The sequence below is a fragment of the Platichthys flesus genome, chromosome 16 (genome assembly GCF_949316205.1).
Source record: "Platichthys flesus chromosome 16, fPlaFle2.1, whole genome shotgun sequence".
Classification (NCBI taxonomy): Eukaryota; Metazoa; Chordata; class Actinopteri; order Pleuronectiformes; family Pleuronectidae; genus Platichthys; species Platichthys flesus.
The window spans coordinates 11775157-11798459 of NC_084960.1; the positions used below are offsets into that span (position 1 = coordinate 11775157).

At 41.4% G+C, this 23303-nt stretch overlaps 1 protein-coding gene across 1 annotated transcript; it reads right to left on the reverse strand.

The window, feature by feature from the left end:
* Positions 1–3991: 3991 nt before the first annotated feature.
* hs3st2 (heparan sulfate (glucosamine) 3-O-sulfotransferase 2) lies at positions 3992–22828 on the reverse strand. The gene is made up of 2 exons (XM_062408421.1): positions 22181–22828; positions 3992–5230 (listed from the first exon to the last, which is right to left on the reverse strand). The coding sequence occupies exons 1-2, from the start codon at positions 22693–22695 to the stop codon at positions 4612–4614; spliced, it is 1134 nt and encodes a 377-aa protein (XP_062264405.1). The 5' UTR covers positions 22696–22828; the 3' UTR covers positions 3992–4611.
* Between the last annotated feature and the right edge of the window lie 475 nt (positions 22829–23303).

A 23303-nucleotide genomic window follows, 5' to 3' on the forward strand; every position in this document is an offset into this window, starting at 1 on the left:
TGAGGCCAGCGGTGTTTGGCGAGAGAGACAAAAGTGGTGAAAGTTTGGGTAAGTGGAAGTCATTTGGCTGAGATCCTTATTGTCTTCTGCCCTCCTGAACTTGCTGTTGGGCACAATCCCTCAGTTGAATAAGAACTTAATTATCTAAGTTACAGACTCAGACTGACTGCATTTATCAGGCGTCCTGGAGAGGGTGTCTGTTATCACTGCGTACCCCTTCTTTTCCTCTGGGGGTCCCTCGGGCGCAGTCCTGTGCACTGAAATGTCTTCCTCTGTGATCCCACATTTAAATGGAAGGCAGCGGGCAGAGTCCAGCCCTCAGCCAACGCTGAAAACTTGTTTGAATTGCAAAACTGCAGCCTCCATAACAGTTGTTACGCTATCATTTGTCTTCCAGCTTCAGCTTCCTTCTCTGGCAAAATGCCATCTGAATATAATGTTGTTTAGCGGATGACTTGCATGTGCTGGATACTGCTGCAGTGGGAAAATGGACGTTAACCAATGAGGTCGGATAGAAAAGTAAAACCACGAAAGAAATACTTCTTGATTATAAGAATCATTGAATAACTGCAGTTGTTATTGATCAAAAATGGAAGCAAGGAAATATTGCGAGTGGAATCAAAGTTCATATGAGTTGCATCAAAGTTCTTGTCAGGGAATATTCAATTTAATGAGATACAATCTGACAAATCGAGATTCCGCAGCTTCATTTCCTGGCCTTGATTAAAGTTTCAAAAAGGCAGAAGGGTCGTATTTCAATTACTGAATTTTTTCTTTGATTTGTGCTTGCAAACAGGAAAAAGAAACTAACAAGAGAGCATGTTTTTTACTGCCGTACATATTCTTTTCCTGCCACGGCATGGAGTTCTTTTATGTTTCGCACGTGAGCAACGCTATGCAAATCCCTACCTCGCTTGCATGTGAAACAATCTATGCGTCCCCCCAGAGGGTGGCTACCGACCGCTGTGGTATCCCTGCGGCAGGTACGCACTTTTCACCACTGCTACTTAATTAGTTGAGTGCATGCCTGGAGACCTGTTCCGCACTTGACCTTTCTGAAGGTAAGGCAAGCAGCACATGCTCAACAGACCCAAAGGAAATGAGGTAAGGGGAAAGGTTTTCGCACCGGTTATAGGTTTAGGTGTACATACAGTAGTTGTGCATGTGCGCTCGTGTTTCTTTCCTACAGAATTCATGGCTCCTTTAATGGTGAACCTTTCATTAGTATGGCACAGAGCTTGTGGGTTGTATTACATCAAGCATGAAGCAGCACGGCGGAGACACAAGGAAATACCCGACGTGCCTCTGCAGACTAAATAAATCAATCTTTTTGTAACATCTTTTAATTTAGAGACGCAGCTTGAAGTGCGATGCTCCGTGATAGAACATGGTCCTGGGAAGAGCGGGATGACATATTCAAAAGGTGCACTGATGCAGGTAGGGGTTAGCTCGCATGCCATTTTAGCATTTAATGAGATTTCCTCTGGAGGGGTTTCTGGCTGCCAGGTTTCAAATCATCCAAAGGAAAGTCTGCTCTTCTCATTGTCCGTCGGAGAAAAAGGAGCATCCTCATTATCCTCCATGGCCTGGCTCATTAGGGGGGGGGCAAGGAGGTGTCTCGATATAAATACTTCAACCTCCAAATGGAATCTGTCTTGTGGGTGATACTGCCTATTCCAGGCTGAAACAGGCAAACTCGATGCATTGAAAGCAGCAAGCAAATAAATAATGTATGACTTGTTTTTTTTCCATCACGTTATTGATACATTTTTTTGAGGCGGTATATAGCTCCTGTGTTTTCTAGGACACAGCACATTTGCAGCTGCTTCTCTTTAGATGCTGTCCCCACAATGCAAGAGATTATAGACACGAGCTTGTAAAGAAGTGCAGAGTGTCAGGGTTGGCACAACTGTAGAATTTCAATCGCTTTTCAAGGCAGGCCTTATGAAAGACCTCAGCAGTATTAGGAGTCTGTAATTTGAATCACCCTTCATCATTTGTATTTATTTAATAAAAAAGTAAAATAAGAAGGCTCTGTTGGATAATTTCATTGAGTGGAAGAGGAGGGTTATACCCAAGAGTCTTTGAAAGTTCATGACATTTACAACAGCGTCTTTGGTATTTGCTTTGAAGGTTAGAATGGTCAGTCTGACAGCTTTTAGTTGCCCGGTGAATACTTTGTTTTCTTCTAATGAGGAGTAACTACGTTATATACATCTGTGTTCATGCGTTTCTCTCTCAGGTACAGCTACACTTGTGACAGTGAGGATACTGTGAAGCATACAACTTTAATGGTCACATGCATTCAAGGGAAACAATTGCAGTAACTGCTAAAGCTGCCATTTCCCTCTCTGTATATTTGTATTCTGTTGAGGAGGCATAAAGCCCCCCCCCCAAAAAAAACAAACAAAAAAATAACAAACAAAAACAAACAAATTCCCTTCAACAAAAGTTATATGGACAGTCGCCAAAATTCAGGACAGATAACATATCAAAATATTCATTGGGTATTACACTGTGGCAGTGGCATGGGAGACTTTATTTTCCCGCTGCCATGTCATGAAGCCATAAGCATCCCGGGCGAGAAGTTATAATTAACTGAGCTGAGATAAATTTGAGCTTATTGCTAAACTGGCATGTGTGGTGATGGCTCACTAAGTAGCAGGCAGTGGCAGACGGCATTGGCAGGTTAATGAAAAATTAATGGAGAATATCACAAATGACAGTTTAAATACGGCTGCTGGCCATCGGACATGTGCTGGAGGAGCAATGGGAATGCAAGCGAATGTGTAATTTCCTTAATACGGTGAGGTCACATTGTCACATTCGCACATTAGTTTAAGTGCGACTAGATAGCGCCTAGGAATTCACCGCCCCGTAGCAGAGGACTTAACACTGCACTGAGTGAAACACCTTTGCAAGAGATCACAGAAATAGGTACATACTGTTTCACCATTAGCGTAGCATAGCATATTAATATAGGTGAAAAGATGGATAGCATTATTAGGTTTGTAAAATATAGTGTTGAGTGGCATTGCTTCATCATTCACATGTTTTGTTAAAATAATACTATTTATGCACATCTCTTAACTGGTAATATTTTAGTTTTAAATAATTTAGAAGGTGAACCTTATGTGACAGACTAAAGGCTTTGACGCTTCTACTAAGACGTCTGGTTTTAATGGATTCTTCAGTGAATGCTAAAAAAATTATAACTATTCTGATACAAAATAGTAAAGTAGAAGAAATAAAGATCAAAATAACAATTCAGGGAAACAATGTCATCATTGGTAGTTTGAGCAGTAATGGAATAACATATTGAAGTCAGCTAACCATAAAAATAAACTTGCTTTTAATGATTATTAAATGCAAAAAAATCAATATCTTCCCGTATTTGATTAAATAATTGCGGAGGTCATCCATGTTTCTAATCCTGTGCTAATACGACATTAATGTAATGTTCACATCAAGAAGGTCACAGTAACTTTTTTTGTCATATTTCATAGAGCACAGATTTGGATGGGTTTCTTTGTATTAAAACCCCTTATTGCAAGGCTTCCAACTTTCTGTGCCGAGACTTTTGGAGGTTTCATAGGGGAAATCGTCAATGACAACTCTGATTGGCTTTCAGGTTCAAATTAAGGAGGTTAATCTGGCTGCTTATCATTGAAACCCATTCAGAGAGGGAATGAGATCGAGTCCATCAAATGAGAACATTTTGAGCATTAATGAGTCAATGACATGCATGGCAGCACTTGGTAAGAAACATTTTATCTCTCGAGACTCAATGCAAACTTCTTGGTACTACATAGTTATAAATTCTGCATGAGGGTGAAAGACCTTTTCATTCTTCTGTTATCATAGTCCTACAACCTCAGGGTACACTTCTGATTGAACTCTGTTACCAGACTCTATAACTACATACTAGGTTTTTTTTCTGAGTCAAGAAAAAGTGGAAAATATCTCAAAGGAGTCATCAACCCTTTCGCCTTTTATTTCAATGATCACAACAAAAATACTATTACAGAAAAAAGCGGAATTGAATTCAACAAATGTTTAACTTGTATCATCTCTCTTTTATACAGGTTCAATTTTTTTCTCTCTGAGTCACAGCACATTTACTATTTTTAAATTTGTCATTTGAGCTTTAGTCAACAATAAATAGATACATTTCAGTGCAGAATAACTGCTGGGTGAGTTTATTATTCATTTTTTTGAGATTTTACCGCAACTCCAAGTTGAGATCTCGCTTTATCCGTACACCAGTGGTTTATTCTGACTGGAAATTATGAATATGTAAACTATCTAGATAATTAACATTCAAGCATTGCATTAATGTATCTCTGGTGTTGGTAGTAGCCGGTTGATGAATTCATATGTCATGTTCTGTTTACAGTAAAGAAAGTCATTATGTCATCTTTTAAAGGAATGGCACTTGTTATCAGAGTAACTCAGCATTATATGAATCCACGTGTATGATCATTTTCTAATGTCTGAGCTTTTATATTCAGCTTGTCAAGATAAACATATATCAGTAGATTTTAACCTTTTTACCCCCAAATACATTTAAAATGTCTCTAGAGGTAGCAAGACTGTTTCTATATGGCACCCTCAGTCCCACTTGAAGTCCTGTCCGACTGTTTCATAGAATTTGGTATTAAATGGCCTATAAAACTCTTGCAGCTGCTCTATGACCTCCTCGTCGATCAATACATGAGTCCTCCCCTTGGATTTGCCGAGGCAGCGTGGCTGGCTGCTGCTCTCCGGCTTCTTCAGACAGGGGAAGCCTTTGGTTCGATTAAAGTAGAAGTGCTTGTCCGTGATTATTCGTTTCAGTCCCAAGAAGTCCTGAACGCGGCCCATCTCCCCCGCCGGATCGGTGATCAGCCGCTCGCCGCTCACAAAGTGCATCTGTGACGGGCGAAAGTACTGCAGCCAGTTCTCCAGGTGCAGGATGTACATTCCGATCCGAATGGCGTTCCAGGAGGTGTCAACGAGACCTAAACTTCTGTTCTTAAAGGCCAGGTCCTCAAACGTGGGAATGTCGGGCTTCTTGGAAAGAGTCTGCGTGTAGTCGGAGATGGCTCTCGTGACTGGGTTACGCACCACAACAATCAGCTTGGTCTCGTGAGACATGCTGGAGATGCGTCTGGGTGCCTCTCTGGTGACGAAGTAGCTGGGAGTCTTCTCTAACGTGATCTGGCTGTCTAGTGTTCGCGGCATCAGTCCCCTGGGGAGAGGGAAAAAACAGAATGAGATGGAAAGGATGAGTCAGCAAGAGTTTTTATTTTCCTGAGCAGGAGAGTTTCACATGGTTTCTCTGTTTTGTGGATTATAGTGATTATAGACATGTTGACGTGACACACAAAGTTATAATTTTCATTAATCCCTACTTGGATCACTCATATTCAAACACATGTATTATGTGTAGTGATAAATGCAGATTGGCAAATATTAGATTATATAATCTAATATAATATAAGAAAAACACAGGTATATTCTATGTCTCAAATGTATCTTGCTTTGACTCACTTATTCATCACACTCACACTTCAGGCACACTTCAGGCACAGTTCTGTTCTATGTACATATTACATGGTCAAAAATGTGAGTCTAACCAATGCTCTGCTGATGTTAAAGCATGTTATTCATATAAATACCGGAACCCTTGTGCTTCAAAGTAGAAACAGAGTCAGAATTACATGCGTTGATTATCGTGTAAACCTGTAAATAACACATTTAGAATGCGAGTGCAGTTCTCATTGTAAACATGTCTGTTGGGAATGGGCCTGTGTTGGTGCTGGTTGCAGGTTTCCCTCTGTTGTAAAAGTGAGCTGTAGTAATTGCACCATGGCAAGAAAAGACCGAATGCTGGACTCCACAGAACCTTGAGGGGCACTACCAGTGCTACAGAGTGCTGGTCGCCTGTAATCAAAGATTATTGAAATCATCATCTAAATCGCATCAAATTCAACACTGCACTTCATTGGACCCTTAACAATACACATAGCAAGTGTGAGGCCGATAAATTCAACTACTGTCAAAGAATTATTCAGATCTGTTACTTTCAGGAAAGTATTATTACTTAAAACTAAAGTTTAAGGATAAATCAAATAATTCCATAAAACTTCCAGTAAACAGATAATATTCTGACTCCCAAAACAAAATGTGATTCATTGGTAACTGGACAGCTTGTACAACAAATACATGGATCATAATTATCGTCATAATGCGGCCAAGCTCATGGATTTGCAAACTACAGGCAAATATTTACATTTGTTATGTGTGTTATCCTTCCCAGCGTAATATGTCATTCTGCTTCGGCACACTGCTTCAGTTAAAGTTGATTAATGGCCATCTGGTGTTGGCTGATGAGACTCTTCCATATCATCCACTCTCTGTTTCCTGCTTCCTTTAAATAGAAAAGTGACTCCGCTGTAGCGTCAGCACAATCACTCTGCAGTTGGTGGAAGAATAATTCCAAAACGGGGGCCATTAAACTTTTATGATTACAGAGTATAGAGCGGCTGGATTGCTCTGTTTCACAGCGTGTGAATCAGTCTCTGGATTTCAGGTATGTTACCAGGCAGTTCTGATGATTAAACACCACCTTTTCTTTATTATTACTGTGGGAAGGCTTCGATTAAAACCTAACCTTTCTCAAAGCATTCTCTCTCAAGGTGGGGGTGGCCATAGGTTACCTCTAAAGTCTTGGAAATATTGATCCATTTAGCTTTATTTATGAATCCTGAGTATCTGGCTCGGGTGCCTCAGGGCCACCAGGCAACTATTAATCTTTCATGAGAACAGCACCTTTTCGAGCAAACAGCTTTGCAACGCACTAACAAAACTCGCAGCCATCTTCCAGGAGGTGCAGAATCTCAACAGATCTTCGGTTGTCTGCTGAGGAAACTGTCTTCGTTATCTGCCTTGTCAGCTCCGTATATTCTCGCCGTCCTCTGAGAAGAAGATTGTGTTGGTGAGAAGAATCTCCTGCATGTGCCGGTTCAGAAACTGCTAAACTGTTTAAGACCGGGCTTACAACGTTGAACCCATTCAGCGGAAGGTCACAGATTGCTCCGCTTAAAAAAGAGGCAAATCTAACTACATGAACTATACACCTAAGCACGAGCGATGAAATGTTTCCCTCACACAGGAAGATTTTGTTTGGATACAGACAAAAAAAAACTCTGGGGTGAGTGTGTCCATCAAATGAACTTGCAACATATGCTAACGTATCTTGAGTTATTGATTTTTATGGCTGCTATGTTTGTTTACTCTGACTGAGTCTCAGCACCGGATAAAGTACACGACTGTTACATGGAGGCCGTCGCAGGCTGAAGGGATTGATATAGACAAGATAGTAATAGAGGTGTAAAAACTGACTGGAACGTGTGTGGTGAGAACAGCGGCACCAATGGGATCAATTATCGAAGAAGTGTCAAGCAGGGTTAAAAATTATGCAACACGGATTTGGTTTCATGTAACAGTCACTCTGCTGCTCTCACGGATTTCTGTCCAGTTTCCTTGTGTCCTGCTGTTGTTGTATGAGGTTAAAATGAAGACTTGAAACTATTGGGCTGTCTCAACCGAACAGTACATTGAACTTTTGGTCCCAGGAACTGGTTTCAAGGAACTGAAAGGTACATGCAGACCGCTGCACACTCCACCTGTAGTCGAAAGACCAAGGGAGACTAGAGAAAAATAGCCTGCTGACGTATGAACAACCGACGGCTACCACAAGCCACCCCGCTCCAGTCCAATAGGCGGCAGTAGTGCAGCAGTCTATACAATAACAATGACACTATATAAATAGAGAAACACTACAACTGTAAAGATGGAGAGGATTTAAATCAAGCTGATTTTATGAGCTATAGATGAGATCGACCGGCTACAACAAACCCCCAGGAGGATTTGACCAATTAGGTTGGGTGGTCCGCTCTGCACTCCTCAACCCAAAGGTTCCAGTACCCCCGAGGGAAGGGACTTCTTGGGGGGCAAAAAAAAAAAGAAGGTTTTCCTCAGAGATTAATTTAGAGCCTGGTTCTTGCAGATGAATGAGTTCCTCCAAAGGTTCTTATTTTCTGGGGAACGCTCCTATGATGGGAAGAATGTGTATTAAAATGTAACTTTCGAATACCACTATGTTTTGTCCGAGTTATTATGAATTTATCATTATGTTATTACTGTTTCCACAACAGTGGACATTTAGGTTAAAAACATGTTGTAAATGACCTTGTTTCAAGTCGGGCTTACGGACACTTGGATGAAACCACAGGAGCAGTATGGAGTTTTTTTCTGTTCCTATTTTACATTAAGTTAAGTTTTTTTGCGAGCAATGTGAAAACTTGTATAGAAACAGATGGATAGAAACAGTCTCAAAAACAACCTGCAGTAATTAAAATTAATTGTGAGTGAAGGTTGAATAAATCGGTAGAGTCTCTTCCGAGATAATTCCATCCGTGACAGAACTCCGCACGGAGAAACAAGTTGCTACCAATTAAGTGACAAATTCATTGTATCCTCAATATCTGCTCGCACGACATTAGATGAAAACAGAGGCAGACGCGGCTGCTGTGCATCATCTCGCCGCGACTCTAATCTCGCTCAGTGACTCATTAAACTGACACCCACAGCACCCATGTCCACTGTGCTCCGGGTATCTGATGTTGCACCAGTAGTCAGGTGTCCAATCAAAGGCTTGTTTAACTAGCTGCAACCGCAACCAAGGAGGACAAGGCGCAATCTGATGATCAAAGCATGGCAGTCTTTATGGTTTGCAGCCGAAAGCAGGGCCATTTATAACAGATGCTTGCATGAGAGTAGGTGCAGCTTCGACCAGCAACTTCCAAGTCACCTGTCTTGGAGTGATGTTAATGAGGAACACTGCGGGGATGCCTGTTCTGTCTATAAACATGTTTTTTTAATCAAGCCTTGATAGTCGAGGCTCATATTCATATTCATTTGAGTGGTTATAAAATAAGATTTTAATGGCTACGCATTTATCCTTAATGGCAATACGTCCCCTTTAAGGTGATATAACAAGTCGGATGCAACTGAGGAGATGAAATTCACCATTTTTAATACATACTTTTCTTTGCTGGCTCAGACACATGGCAGCCGCAGCCCCATTTAACGTATCCGTTCGTTACTGAGATAACAGGAGTCAGACTGGGAGGGGGACACGTTGTACCTGAGGCCCGGTGTCTGAACCAGCCGTCAGAAATGTGCTTTTCCTGAATATTTCTTTTTTTTTTTACTCCAATGCCCCCAAGAAAGTCGCAGCCCTGCACACAGCATCTGAAACCAAAAGATAAAAACGTTGGTCTTTTCTGTAGCAGGTTCTGGTGTGTTTTTAGTTAAAGCTGCCCATATCTCACATCTGTAATAATTATTTGTAATTAGAAAAACCTACATGATTGTAATTCCAGCGGAACTGCCTGGAGGATAATCACTGATCCTTTTCACAGCGTCTTTGTGCACTTAGCAGTAGAAACTAACTTTAAAATCTCACTTTAATGTTAGGATGTCGCTTTTTGGGGGAACACGGGTGGTCCCTGACACATGATCCTTGATTAACTGACATTTGAGTGAAGTGCTCTGATTGATCACCACCTTCTCACACAGCGTCAACACTAAATTCCTCGGGGGTAATTCACAGTTTTCTTCACAATCCCTGGTGAAACTTAACGTCAGGACGCATTACAGGATCGGGAGTGACATTTTAATCACTCTGGGAAAATTAAGTCAGGTGTGGAGGATTTGTTCAGTACTGTAGATGAGACCTGTTCTTGGTTGAATAAGATAAGGTGGTGGAGAGCTCATTAGAGCTGGATGCGTCAGCGTTGCATCTGATGCTGTAATTGATCAATTCTAGTGGTAGTTTGTGTAAGCAAATGGAAAATTAAGTTCTGTTTGTGTTCATCATTGACACATCTAGCTTTTATTCATCATTATCACATCTTTATATGTTATTCCATTAAATAATATTCCTTAGTAGATATAATACAGAGTTGGCTGCGAGCAGCAGTATTAATTTACCCTTAGGTATTGTTTATTTTTGTTATCTTTTGTTGAAATGCAGTCGACAGGAAGTCAAACAAAATGGGTGTAAGGCAACCATGTGATTCACTGGGTGGTCTTTAATTTGGATACTTTAAAACAGGCAGGTGTTATATTTGTATATACTATGTATATACATGTATATACAAATATAAAAGTCAAATAAATGTTAAACAGGTGAAGCAAACACCAAAACTGAACAGACTTATTCAGAAGTGGCATTTAAGCATCATTAAATATGAAATTGTAACTATATTTTGTAAGGGAAAAAATACATTAAATTATCACATTGTCATCTTGGAATATACTTTTTACTTCTCCAACAGTTGGTCTGTAATTATTTCATTGAATGATGTATGAGCTTCGTTGTCTCCAATAGGAAGCGTTAATAAACAATATAACTATCGCCCTTCTGCAAAGCTTATCTTCAGGTAGTCAGGGTCAACAGTGGAAACAGCCATTGCCACTCATTAATTTGCTACAGTGAGCCGAAAGCTAGTCTGCATATTGTAGTGACCCTGAAACAGCCTGCAGGCCATCTCACTGAACGATTTATCTCTGTTGGTGCAGTGGAAGCAGGAGGTCTGGAGTTCACACTCGGTTCCCTCTGGAGCTGCTGTATCATTATGGAGGAATACGCCACAAACATGGTTGTCTTTGTCTGAGAGGAGCAAGGACTCTCCATTATGCCCAGATAAACCATTTTCTTGCAGTATTGTTTTCCACTGGGAGAATACACTGCACTTTCTACTGCTGCAGCGTTAAAGCAGGACAACTGTTAGGCTGTTACACTTTGACCGATGACAAGGATGTTTTTCATTAAAATGAATGCTGAAAATTTAAGTGTGTAACATTTGAGGTACATTGACTTCTAAAGCAAAATTTGTTTTGGTACTTCTTTAGAGAACTCTGTATGTGTCAGTGGACTGGTTTATAAAGGGTTTGAATGAGCTCACACAGATCTGATGAACATCTTATCTGGAAACAGGAAACTGAGTCCTTAATGAGTTTCATGCATTAGTAGCTACAGCAAACATTAATGAATAAACTTTAAAAAATCAATAAATCTATTGCCGTGATCAGAACAAGCTAATGTTCATAGCGATGTGACCATTATATGAAAAGGAGGAACAATATTTTAGCCTCTTGCTAGTGTTGGAGAAAATACTTAAGAGATGAACATCTTGTTCAGGGGGGCATTAAGATCTCTACAGACAAATAAGGCAGATGAGAGGTTGTGCGAAATTAAAACAGCAAATAAGAACTGCACAGTCACATAAAATGGAGATGTCCCATCAAAAGGAGTATCTAAATGTCTAGATGCATATTGTATGAAGTTTATATATTGCTGCATCACTCCCTGGATGTAAGTTTTCTCAATGCAGTGAGACAGTCGACTCTTCGGCTCCGGACAATGTGTCTTGTTGGACCAGGGACACTTCTAAAGAGCACACGCGGGTTCATCGGGGATGCAGACCATCAGAACGAGTAAAGGTCAGCTTTGAATCATCTGCTTGTGAACAATCAATGAACTCAGAATTTATTACTGTCATTTCTCTCTGGTCTGAACTTAAAACAGAACGTTGCATATTGTGAGTCCAAGTTTTCAGTGAAGGTTTGCAGCCAGGCTACGCTTGCAAAATGCGAGTTTCATTTCGAAACAACAAAGAGAAGTGTTTGATCATTACACATACAGTCAAATATACATGTGGTTTTCTAACATGTGAAATGAAGACATGTAAGATCATCAGTTTTGCATGTCGGGAGGTAAAGAAAATTTGTAATCTTCTCAGGTTCTCCCAACTCAAACCTACACTGATCTACTTACTCAACTGGAAACGAACCAGTGTTGAATGCATGACATCCCCATCAGCCTCATCTTCCCTATCACTTGAAATTAATCAAGTTACGTTGCGCAGACAACAGACAATTACTAATATCCTAGTTTAATGAGTTGGGAGATTTCAAGCAAAGGCTGGTCTGAGGAGGGTTTTACTCAGAATCCATTCATCACAATGTGAAGTGTTTCTGCAAGGCCAGGGGAACAGAGATTTAGAGAATGGCCTTTACCTCCCACCGGGCAATAAATGTTTATCATTACAAGGGCTAATAATGAACCCAGACCATTAAACAATATGCGGGCATATGCATAGGCGGGGCCGGAAAGAGAGAGGTCCAAATCAAAGTATCTATTACATGGTGTGTTTGTCCAGTCTCTGGAGTAATTTAACAGCAAAACAGTTACATAGTAAATTATAAGAAGAAGGCTCCCGGGCTCTCATTGCCAATGTGTTATCACAGGGAGCAGCATGCAGAGTAATGATAGCCAATCCTTGGTTATAGTGTACACAAAAAGCTCTGGTGTGGAGACAAAACGTTGCTTCATGATGACATTTCTCGTACTTTAATATCTTTTATTATCAGAGGTACATAAGGTGAAATGATCCAAAATGCTTCTTTACGTTTATGAATCCTTAATTACAGCAGCACAAAGTTCAAAGTGCAAAAGTAAACCGCACATCAAAGATTAAATCAGGACAGATTATGAAAATGAAATTTATTTAAGTGCAGTGCAAAGTAGGACTTTTTTGCTAAAATATTGTGGTCTGGTTAAGAGCACATCAGGCTTATTAAAGTGTCAGAGTTTTGCACTGTCCCTGTGCGGCGCATTTCATAAACAGTCCATGCTGCAGAGGTAGGTTTGGGCTCATCCTACCTGTTTTTTCTGCAAGGAAGATTTTATACTCAAGGTTTTTCATAAAATGAAACAGAATTTGCTATTATAATATCTGCGACACAATCGTCAGAACCAATTTCACAACTTTTCTATACAAAAAGCTCTGTAGCTCAATGTAAAGAATCGCAGCACGAAAAAGGAACATTGTTTCCCTACTCTGAAGGCAACCTGCGAATGAGGAAATTGTTCTATAAATGTCGCGGCCATGACGGAGATCAGCAGCCTGTCTATGGTGAAGTAAAAATAATCTGATCGTCAAAATGATGTGGTGAGACAGACATTATCGGCCTCAGGCTTCCACTGGCAGACCACTGCTGTAGTTCATCTGAGGACGTAGAAGAAGGTTCAACTCGGTCCACAGACTGACGGCACTCTGCCCGTCCCCACTAAGTGTCCCTAATACTCCTCCTTAATTGTGACACATTCAAACCTCTTTTTCTTTGTGAAAACGTTCTTTCAATACTTTAAGAAACTGACTCTGGGAAACAGTGTTTCATGCAAAGCATTTGTCCTGAAATGTCCTGAAAAGCCAATACCACTCACAGGCCTGCTCCCTGCCGTCCAAACCCATTAACAGTTTTTTTCGCGCAGGTAGACGGTGCAGAGAAAATGTTCTTATGCTGCGTGGTTCTCATAATGTCTGTGCCACCGTTCTTCCTAAAAATGTCATCTTGCTCTTGTCTGATATGACGCCATATAGATCCGGTCTGCGCTGGAGAGGCTGCTCCATTATTAAAGTATCACTCACTGGGATTACACCAGTGATGACATCTGATCATTAATCACCGACAATAGAGACCTGCTGCCATGAAAGTCTATTAAGAGTTAACAAAGAGCAGTCCGGACGAACGCAGCGGTCCTTCGGCCAATTCATTAACGAACAGAGGTGAATAACAATTCAGCGTCTCGAGAATCAAGCATCTATTTCTCTAATTTAATGGAAGTCAAATTGGTTCCAAATAAACTGTCCAAGCGACTTCAGGCTTTTTGCTACCTGCGTCATGGTATCAAAACATATTTATAGCAGTAAAAAAAATTATAAACTGCATAATGTATTTAACCTTGGACCAAATCCTATTTAATCGCTGTCATTTCAACTCCAGTCTCTTGTTTTCCTTGAAATAACAATTATTCATGGTTTGGGCTGCAGAAGGGAAATGACTGACACTTGCTCTCCTTGAGCAATAACACGTTGAATTGATCTGAGCAATGAGCTGTCACATTAACATATGGCATGGGAAAGTGTCCGGGGACAGCGAAATAAAGACGCGCAGACAGACAGTGAAAGCCTCTGAAATGTTAAGCTGTTTCTAAACTTACACTGTTTATTTTGTGCATTTTTTAACGATGATTTTACAGTGAGTTTCTGTGATGAATGGCTCTTTTCAACAGAGGAACTCATAAAAGCTGGTCTTTAAAGGCTTTTGCGACTGATTACCATCATGTGAATGGCAGCTGAAATAAAAGTGTTTTATAATAGCATAATTCACATGAAATTACCTCCATTGTGATAACATTGACATTATAAATGATGGAGTGAATCAGTGATGGGCAGATTATATCCTGCCCCTGCACACACCCGTCAGTAACACCTTCAGTTCCTTTGTGCCGTTTTACAGCAGCATCTTAACTGACTTCATCATCCGTGGAGCTTCAAGAAGTTCATTCATGGTTTACAGTATCGCCTGAGGCAATGTGACGGTCAAGGGTATTTTAAAACAGGGACTGGACAGTCCACACACCTTTGGAAGGTCTGAGAAAGAACAAAAGGAGACGGAACGGGGGAGACAGACGAGGAAAAGCTTCTACAGGATTTGATCCCTGGTCAGATGGGACACGCTGGGTTTGCCTAGAGGTGAAAGTGAACAAGCTGACAATCTCTTAAGGTGAGATAAGGCTGCTTGACCTTTAGACGTGTCAGGAAACCAACTAGGTGGTCGTTAGTCAGGTACTACTGATTGGCAGTAATGGGTGTACAATGTACAGGAGCACTGGTTTGTGCAGGCCACTCATACACTTTGAAGAAAATATTTTGATTTCTGTTAATTAGTGAAAAATTCAAATATCACACCTTGTCCATCAAGTCAGTGTTGACTTATTGAATATGTCATCAAGATTTGCACATCTCCCCCATGTTAACGTTTAGATACCTACAGTGATTTAAGTACCTAATAACATTAGGTACTCAAATCCCTCTAGCATTAGGACTAATATGTAAAAGTTAAATAATGCAGTTGCCATAAAAATATATTTTACTGCAAATGAAACAAATCTGGCAGAAGAGAGACTGATCATCTCTTAACAGTGAGCAACCCAGAAAATCAAAAAATATGCTTAAAAATTAATTTATAATCAAAATCAGTAGAAGACTAATGTTAATACGCTGAAGATATCATTGGAAGGGTTGACTAATAATAGATATTATACCGCAATAACAGTTGTTAATGAAGATTGCATAAAGTTAAAGCTCATTAGTGGAACATACTCGAAGATAAAACCTACATCTACTTGAAACAATGTACATGAGAATCCCACTTTCTACAATATGAGACCTGTTAAGTAGTGGTGCAATGACTACTCCACTCACCTTCTTTTTAGCAAACTATCCTTCGATTTGAACACAAAGTGCAGTTTAGGCTAATGGGGATGTCATGCATCTGCCTTTTTTAAGTTTGACCTGATGATGGTGATACAGGACAATGCATATAGAACCTCTGATAATATATCCAAGCCTGGACTAAAGTGGCAGACTGACCAGCAGACCAATCAATATCAAATTGCCAGTCGTTAATGTATCAAATGACTGCACTTTCCACACCAGCTCCGATACCAGATAGAACTGGTGCTCTTCTTTTATTGCAAATAGTAAAGCTTTACCATGTGATTAGTTCATAACCACTGCATGTCTCTGAGCCGCACTGGATTGAAGACAACTCATTAATAATGCAGAGTTAGGCCGGACCATCCCTCGCTGTATAATGTGCAGTTTTCAGTGCTAAATGAGAACAATCCGACTTTCTGTCCTCATCAACCTTTCTGATGGTACTGTTCCAGAGCTCCGTGCCTCCCCGAGCAAATTAATGTGGACCTGGAGAACATTCGCGGCTGCAGCCTCTCATACACTTTCAACACTTGTCGGGGAATCGACTAGAAGTGCCTCTGACTCCCGCGAAATCAATAGCGCTGAGATGCCCTTTTAAGTCTTGATGGTGTATAGCGACATGTTTTTGTTTGATCTTTATGATTCTGCAGAGAAATGGAATGGGTGGTGAGAAAAGTTCAAGGAAATTGGTGCTGGTGGAATGTCTGTTTTATCCGGTCCTGCATGGTTTTGCTAACACCCTCGCGCGGAATAAATGAGGCCACGTGTGTGTTCTGCTCAGGAGGCGGCGTAATGAACACTGCGCCATTTTTATTCTGATCCTTAATGATCTGTCACATGGTTAATGTAACAGGACAGACTGTGTAATCGAACCGAACAAGTGGCCACTTCACTGAAAACTGATGGGAGTGTAATTCTGTGTCGTGCATGTTTCTGCCCGTTCAACGGATTAAGGCTAGTATTTTAGGATATGTTAACCTTGGAGTATTTTTAACACGTGAGTGCTGAAAATGATGAGTCAACTAATTGGCACGTCCACGTTCTCTTGTGATACCACCAGTGGCCCATTGCATTTGCTAAAGAAGATTGTGAGATGTGGTTGATGGCTCGATAAAAAAGAGAAGTTGTTCCTTGTGTCGAGTCTTTTATCAAATATAACTACTCCTTGCTACTTAAACCAAGGTCAATAATGGCACCTGCGCTCGATCGGAACATCAACAGAAAATTGATGGATGACCATTTTAGCCCCGCGAGGCTATAATAGTGATTAAAATGATTTCGCCAATCTGCTGTGGTCAAGGTCAAGAATGACCCAGAGTTCAAACTTTGCCCTTCTTAGATCATCACATTAGCACTGTAGCCAGACAGTGACTACGCAAGGTGCTCATGTGTAGCGCGTTAGCATTCTAGGGCATTAGTGACATCACATCATGAGAGAAAGGTGGGTAATTTTAGGCAGATTTCTTGTCTCTCTGTTTCGACTGTGAATTATTTATTGGACGAGCAGTTGTTGAGAAATGACGTTACGTATGCAGGCACTGCCCCTTCTCCATCATGCATTGAACTAAAGGAGGATGTATGGAACCACATGCCTGATTGGACACAGCCTGCAAGTGTGATAACGACTTCCCTACTTTCAATTGGACCTGATGGGTATTGAAAGTTGATTGCCTTGTCACTGGAGGCAGCAGATCTAAGCAGCTTGTTATGTAACATACATTGTCAGAGAACTAATTGTTATTCCATTTGTGATGGTAAAGAAGTTTTAGAAACTACCTGTGGACATTTTTAGCTACTGCCTCATTGCAGATATATTATTGGACAGACACATCGAGAACAGGGGTTGTTTTGGTTCCAGTAAGTAGTTAGCCATGTAAATGTTCTTTTTGGAAGTTAGGTATATCTGTAAATCCTCTTTCTGTAACACTTTTCACCTTCTTCAATGAATCTCTTTATTTTAACCATCAACATCTTGTTTTATGTTGCTATTCTTAGCGTTACAAGCTGGGTTGTAAGACATTTTATTTAGACTCTCCTCTTGGAGAGCCGCACTATTAATGTGGCAACAATATTAACATTTACAGCTTCCTCAATATTAAGTTTTAATATTGCTTATTGTTTTATATGTTCATAATCAGGCCTGCTAAAAACAGTTATACTCATTACCTCCACCAAAGAGGCTATGTTTCACACCATTGGTGTTTTGCCCATTCGTCCATCGATGAGTTTGTGCAGTTTGGTGCGGATCCAGATAAAAATCCATATGTAGTGAATATAAATGTGGGTGCACAAGGGGAATGTTAGGCTTTGTTATTAATAGCCATTCTAGTTATTGATTAATTTAGATTATTTTCAGGTTTTTGTTGTTTTCTGTGGCTCTTGAGATACATCTCCTGGTCATTAATTTTCTTATGTTTGTAGCTTGTGGACTGAGCACAAAGTGATTTCTGACGTTGCATGTTAAAACCCCAATGAAAGATTAATTGAAATAATTAATCAAAAACAAACAGATCGATTACCCATTGATAGAAAGACCGACATACAGATATATACAGCATATAGAGTTATTAAAGATATCTCATGGTAGCTCACTGAGACAAAGCAGAGAAGCACATGTCCTATGCACAAATTCATGATGCTACTTGCTACAGAGACAAATGTGACAGTTACTTTACGTGACATGCTGCCAACACTACAAACGCAAGTGACAGATAATCACTGAGGGCCAGTCTGAAACAATGAACATCACCCGGTCACTCGTCAAGTTGAATAACACGTGCCGCAGCCCGGATTCTTCCCGTCTTTGTATTCACGGTGATGTTTATTTATCTTACGTCTGTGAACTGTGTTGCAGTCGTCACCTCGGAGAGGGAGCTCGATTAATCTTTACTTAAATCTAGAGCGACACCGAGAAAACAAAATCGAACGCCTGTGAGGCCCAATCCTCTGGCCTGACGATTTGTTTATTGATGAAGTAAACAGTTGCTACTCCATAATTAAACTCTATTAAGGTGTCGAAGGATTGATGTGATGGATGGTTGCTGTTGTGGTGAGTGGATATGGTCGGAGCGGCAGGATATCTGATTTGCTGATGTTTGATTCCGTATGTTGGAGCTGGGTTAGTTATATCAGGTTGTTTCAGTTAGTAACTGCAAAAGAGGTTATGTTTATGTTATGCTGGTTTCCCATAAAGCTTGTGGAGGGTTTTGGTTGGAAAATTTGGTGCAGACCCGGAAATGCCAGACAGTTCAGCTTTGGAACATTTCCGTTGATCTCTCAGAAAATAATTAATCATTATACTTGAAAAACATCAGGCATGTTTAGGGGAGAGTGTGCAATTTGGTGCCGACCCATGTACAAATCTGGATCTTGTGAATTTCAATGTGGTTATGTAAGGGGACTTGGCGGAGACATGAGCTCTCTGACTGCAATTCTAGTTTCTATACCTGTTCAGCTGCTAGTGAGTGATGTCATGCAGTAAAATCAAGAATTTCATTTACAGATGTTAGGGTCGGGGCTCACTATTGGGAAAATGACAGGGCATGAAATGACAAAAAGGACGTAGTGATAGATTTCAAAATGACTCAAGGAAATTGATGTTTTACCCCATTTCCTGTTCCAGCTGCATTTCAGGTGTTTACCTGGTGAGTCTGTGGTTAAGCTTTGTCAACGTGATGCATTGATGCTCATTCGCGAGGAGAAACCGACTGTATCAATACACAATGACTCCTTTACACTGTGTCAACATTAGGCCTGATGTGTGCATGTGTTTCCATAAATCAATCTACCCTTGCGCCACTGAGAAGGAGCAGCCTCTGAGCCTGTATTAAACGCCTCCATGTGCCAGGCTATTTCGTGAGGTATCTCACCAGCTTGCAGCTCACTCTGTTAATTATTACAAAGACAGACACCTTTGTTTGTCAATGTGTTGTTTCTAAAGCAGTGTAATTTGTGAAATGCACAAAACGATAAAGACTGACAGCCAGGAAAGGGGCCCCTTAGGAAGTTTTACATCCGCTGTTTAAAAGCAATACGACGCCTTCCTGTGAATGCAAATGAAACGGCAAAGCTTGCAGGCTCAACAGTGTAATACATGGAGATTTAAGATTAGAATCAGAAAAGGCAATTAAAAAGAGGCCTTATAAACAGGTGTTAGGAGTTTAGATTTCAACAAGGAAGTTCTGAGTGATTTTTCGTTAACATTGATACAGGTTTGAAATAACGTCTGGTTCAGTAGTTTGGGATAATTCTGTTTTCAAACTGATAAATTGTCTTTTGAGTTAGAAAGTGTTGAGTGATATTCTGTCATGAACTATCATATTCAGTGGATTTCAATTTAATTTGGTATAATATGAATCTGAAAGGAAAATACTGTATTTGCAGTGGGATTAAAAAAAATGTCTGTTTTATCAGTGGTTAAATCCCAAATGTAAAAACCTGTTTTGCTACATTTAAAGACTGAACGTATGTTCTCAGCTCTATAGAACTTTGATTGAAGGAAAAAGATCTTGGTCTAAAATAAGGCCCTGCGAACAAATACAGTTAAAGTGGCACAGTGATTTTAGTTCAAACCCATTGATGGGTGTGCACGATTAAACAGAATGGCTTTCTTTACAGAAATGGGTTGTCTAACTGTTTTGTGTCGAAAGGAGTATAACTGGAGTAAGAGAGGGTAATTTCATCAGGTAAGACAGTCCTTCACCAACCAGGGGTCAGGACCTTCTATGGGGTCGTAGGACTGAGGGGAGGGGGGACTTAAAATGGTTTCTACAGATTAAAAAAACAATTAAAAAATTATTAAATATTTTCTATTTATCATGTTTAGCAAGAACATATATAAGAAATAACATATACTAAATAAAAAAAATGAAAACTGATATACAACATAAGATTAAGATTAAGATGCATTTATTAGTCCCAAACACATGCACAGACATGCAAAGGCACAGTCATGCAGGTAGGGAAATTTAACTTCTGCTTTTGACCCATCTGGTGCAGGACACACAGAGCAGTGAGCGACCATGTACGGCGCTCGGGAAGCAGATGTTGGGGGAGTGAGGTGCCTTGCTCAGGGGTACTAGACAGGGTAGGGAGACTCTTGGATTTTTGGAGAGATCAATCCAGGTTCGTCTTTTGTTGTCTTTCCGTCGAACCAGAGACGAACCAGAGACCTTCTCTGCCCATAGTCCAAGTTTCTGCCACTAGACCACCGCCTCTCCGGAATACACCTAAACTATTCAGTCTCAACATAAGCTGGAGCTTAAAGTTCTGTGCACGTGCAGGACTACAGGAGCAAAATTAAACGTACACAGCCCTCATTTAAAAGCAATAATAGTTACCGGAAATTGTGCAAACTCAGGCAGCTGTAAGCCAAGAGACACCTCCTAGTGTGCATGTCTAATGGGACCTGAGGAAACTATCAGCTGAGCCATGATGGGCAGATTCTCATATACATCATCATTTCCTGCCGCTTCTGCTGTTTATTCCTGCAGTGCAGCCCGAGAACAGACTTTGTCACGTGTTCCGTGTTGTTGGTAGCGTCGCTCTGTGGTCTGTACCTGCCACGGTGGTGACATTGTGGGTATTTGAGCGGAGAGCTGCACGGTGGCTCCAGTAGTCAGTGTGTAGTGTAACACAATGACATCAAGTCTGCTGTGGAGGTCATCAAGCAGACATCGGTTTCAGTAAGCATGGTCTCAGCCTTGCAGTGAGCTCTAGGGCTTTTGTTAAGAGAAACCTTGGGGTCCTTCGTTGTGATGTGTTTCACTTATCTGAATTTAAGATTTGCAGATATACTCAATAGGTTAGAGATGGAAAAATATGAATCAGAAAAGGTGTCGATGTTAACAGGTGAAAACGTCTATTGGAATCTGGATATGTCATAGAGCGTCAAAGACGTGGGTGGGCGGGATGAAGCTGTGGGCTTGTTGCACCTTGTGTGCGCCTTCGCCTTCACCAGCTAAAGCAGGGACATCTCTTGCCTGAGTGTAAGTCGGTTATAGGCAGCTGGTAACCTGGGGGCTGCCTATGTCATCATCTGAGCTGTGTGGCTGCTATCGTGTGAACTGATCCCGCATCAGCCTCATGGAGCTGTCTGTTCAGCCCCATGACGCCCGGCTGACAGCTCACATCTGCAGCACGGAGGAAAACAACATTGCACAAACTCAAAAGTAGAAACTTGTGATCTTAGATGTGACGCTGAAGTGTGTGTCTGTGTGTGTTTGCATGTGTTGCAGCCTAAAAAGATCTGGGGCCAGGCTGTGGAGTTATTATACAAACGTGTCTGACGTGACTGAAGTGCCTCAGACTGTGACATTAATTAAATTACTTTTGAACTGAAACCCTCAGGGGAACATGTACCTCCAGCAAGGATAACAATCCTACAAATCAAACTCTTATTCTAGAAATAAATCTATCTGCACCACCCTGTCCTAACTCATAGACCTAACACCTTAAATGTGTAATTTTTTCAGAGCCATACATTTTGACAATGCCTCATCGGAGGAAAGTGAAAAAAGCAAAATGGGTCCTTCCCTAACCCATCCCTCCACCATGCATCTAGTCTGGTGTTTCAGCCCTTTCCTGTATAATAGTTCTGCTGTTTGGCATGGATGTGTCAACGCCAGGACCCCAGGTGAGTGGGTGGGTGGGGGGGCTACCCAGGGCCCTGGTAGAAGTGACAGCACTGCGGATCAAGGGGATTTATCAAAGTGTAGGAGCATTAGTGTCCCACAAAATATGAATGACCATCATATTGTGTGTTTTATTTTTTCTCTCACCTGTACCAATCCAGCCCCCTGTCGTAGTTTCTGTCGAAAAAGTGCGGCTCTGTTCCGAGTGCGCGCACATCTGGATGTATCCGGATGAACTCCAGCACCGCCCTGGTGCCTCCTTTCTTTACCCCGACTATCAACGCGTTAGGCAGCTTCTTATTCCCATATTTCTGCGCAACGCTCATGTTTCTCAACTTCGTGTCAGCCCAGTGACTCCCGGACGCGGCGGGGGCTTTACTTTTACCGCGGAGCTCACTTGATCCTCGCTGGGCAGCGTTCTCATCCAGGGCAGACCGGACATCCAGCGACGCGCAATTCTCTGAATTTCCAAGAAGTTTCTTCCCCCCTGCTGCGGTCTTGCTCGTCGGGCACCGGTTCCCCTCGTATCCCCGGTTTGTCATGATTGTGCCCCGGCAAAAAATAATACTATAGCACAAATAGGTGCAGGACAGTGACACGGTGAAGATGAAGGCGAGTCTTGCGCTGAATCTGTTCGTAGATGAGAGGAACCTATGTGCCATGTCTCCATGGGTTCAAAGTGCTGCATGGTTTTCCATCGGAGTACTCCTCCTCTTTGGGTCTGCGTTGGGAGACTGGCAATGATACAAGTCGCTTCCAAAGTCAGACAGACTGGCATGTGAGGATAGGGGCGGCTTCTTGGAGGCACCAGCTGCGCGTAACTGTCATTATCTCGTTTCATAGGCTGCAGAAAACTTCCAGGTATAAAATGACTACGCGCAGGAAAAAGGGGGGCAGCCCTCCTTCACGCAAGTTCTTCCAGAGTTCCTCTGGAGTTGCGTCTTAAAATAAGTCCATCTCTTCCCTCCCGTGTCCTTGTTGCGCGTCAGGTGTGAGAAGAGGAAAAGTGCAGCGCGTCCTCAGCTTCCCCCCCAACTCTCACCGGCGCGATCCTGCTCGCCTCCGAGGGGATTTCGCTGCGGAGCCCACCTTTGCGTTTCATAATGAAGTTGCTGAAGATATATGCACTTAGGCTACAGGCTATACATATTTAATCAACCCTCTGACGTCAGGCACATGATCATAATTCAACATGCGGTTTTATCTTTTAAAGGGAACATCCCAAATATTTTGTAGAGGGAACATCATGTGTGTGGGGTGGGCTGATTCA

Excerpts from the sequence above, each read along its gene's own strand:
- hs3st2 (XM_062408421.1), bottom strand. The coding sequence starts at position 22,695 with ATGGCACATAGGTTCCTCTCATCTACGAACAGATTCAGCGCAAGACTC. Across the intron at positions 5,231-22,180 it reads AGGGGGCTGGATTGGTACAG|GGGACTGATGCCGCGAACAC; the intron begins GTGAGAGAAAAA and ends CCCTCTCCCCAG.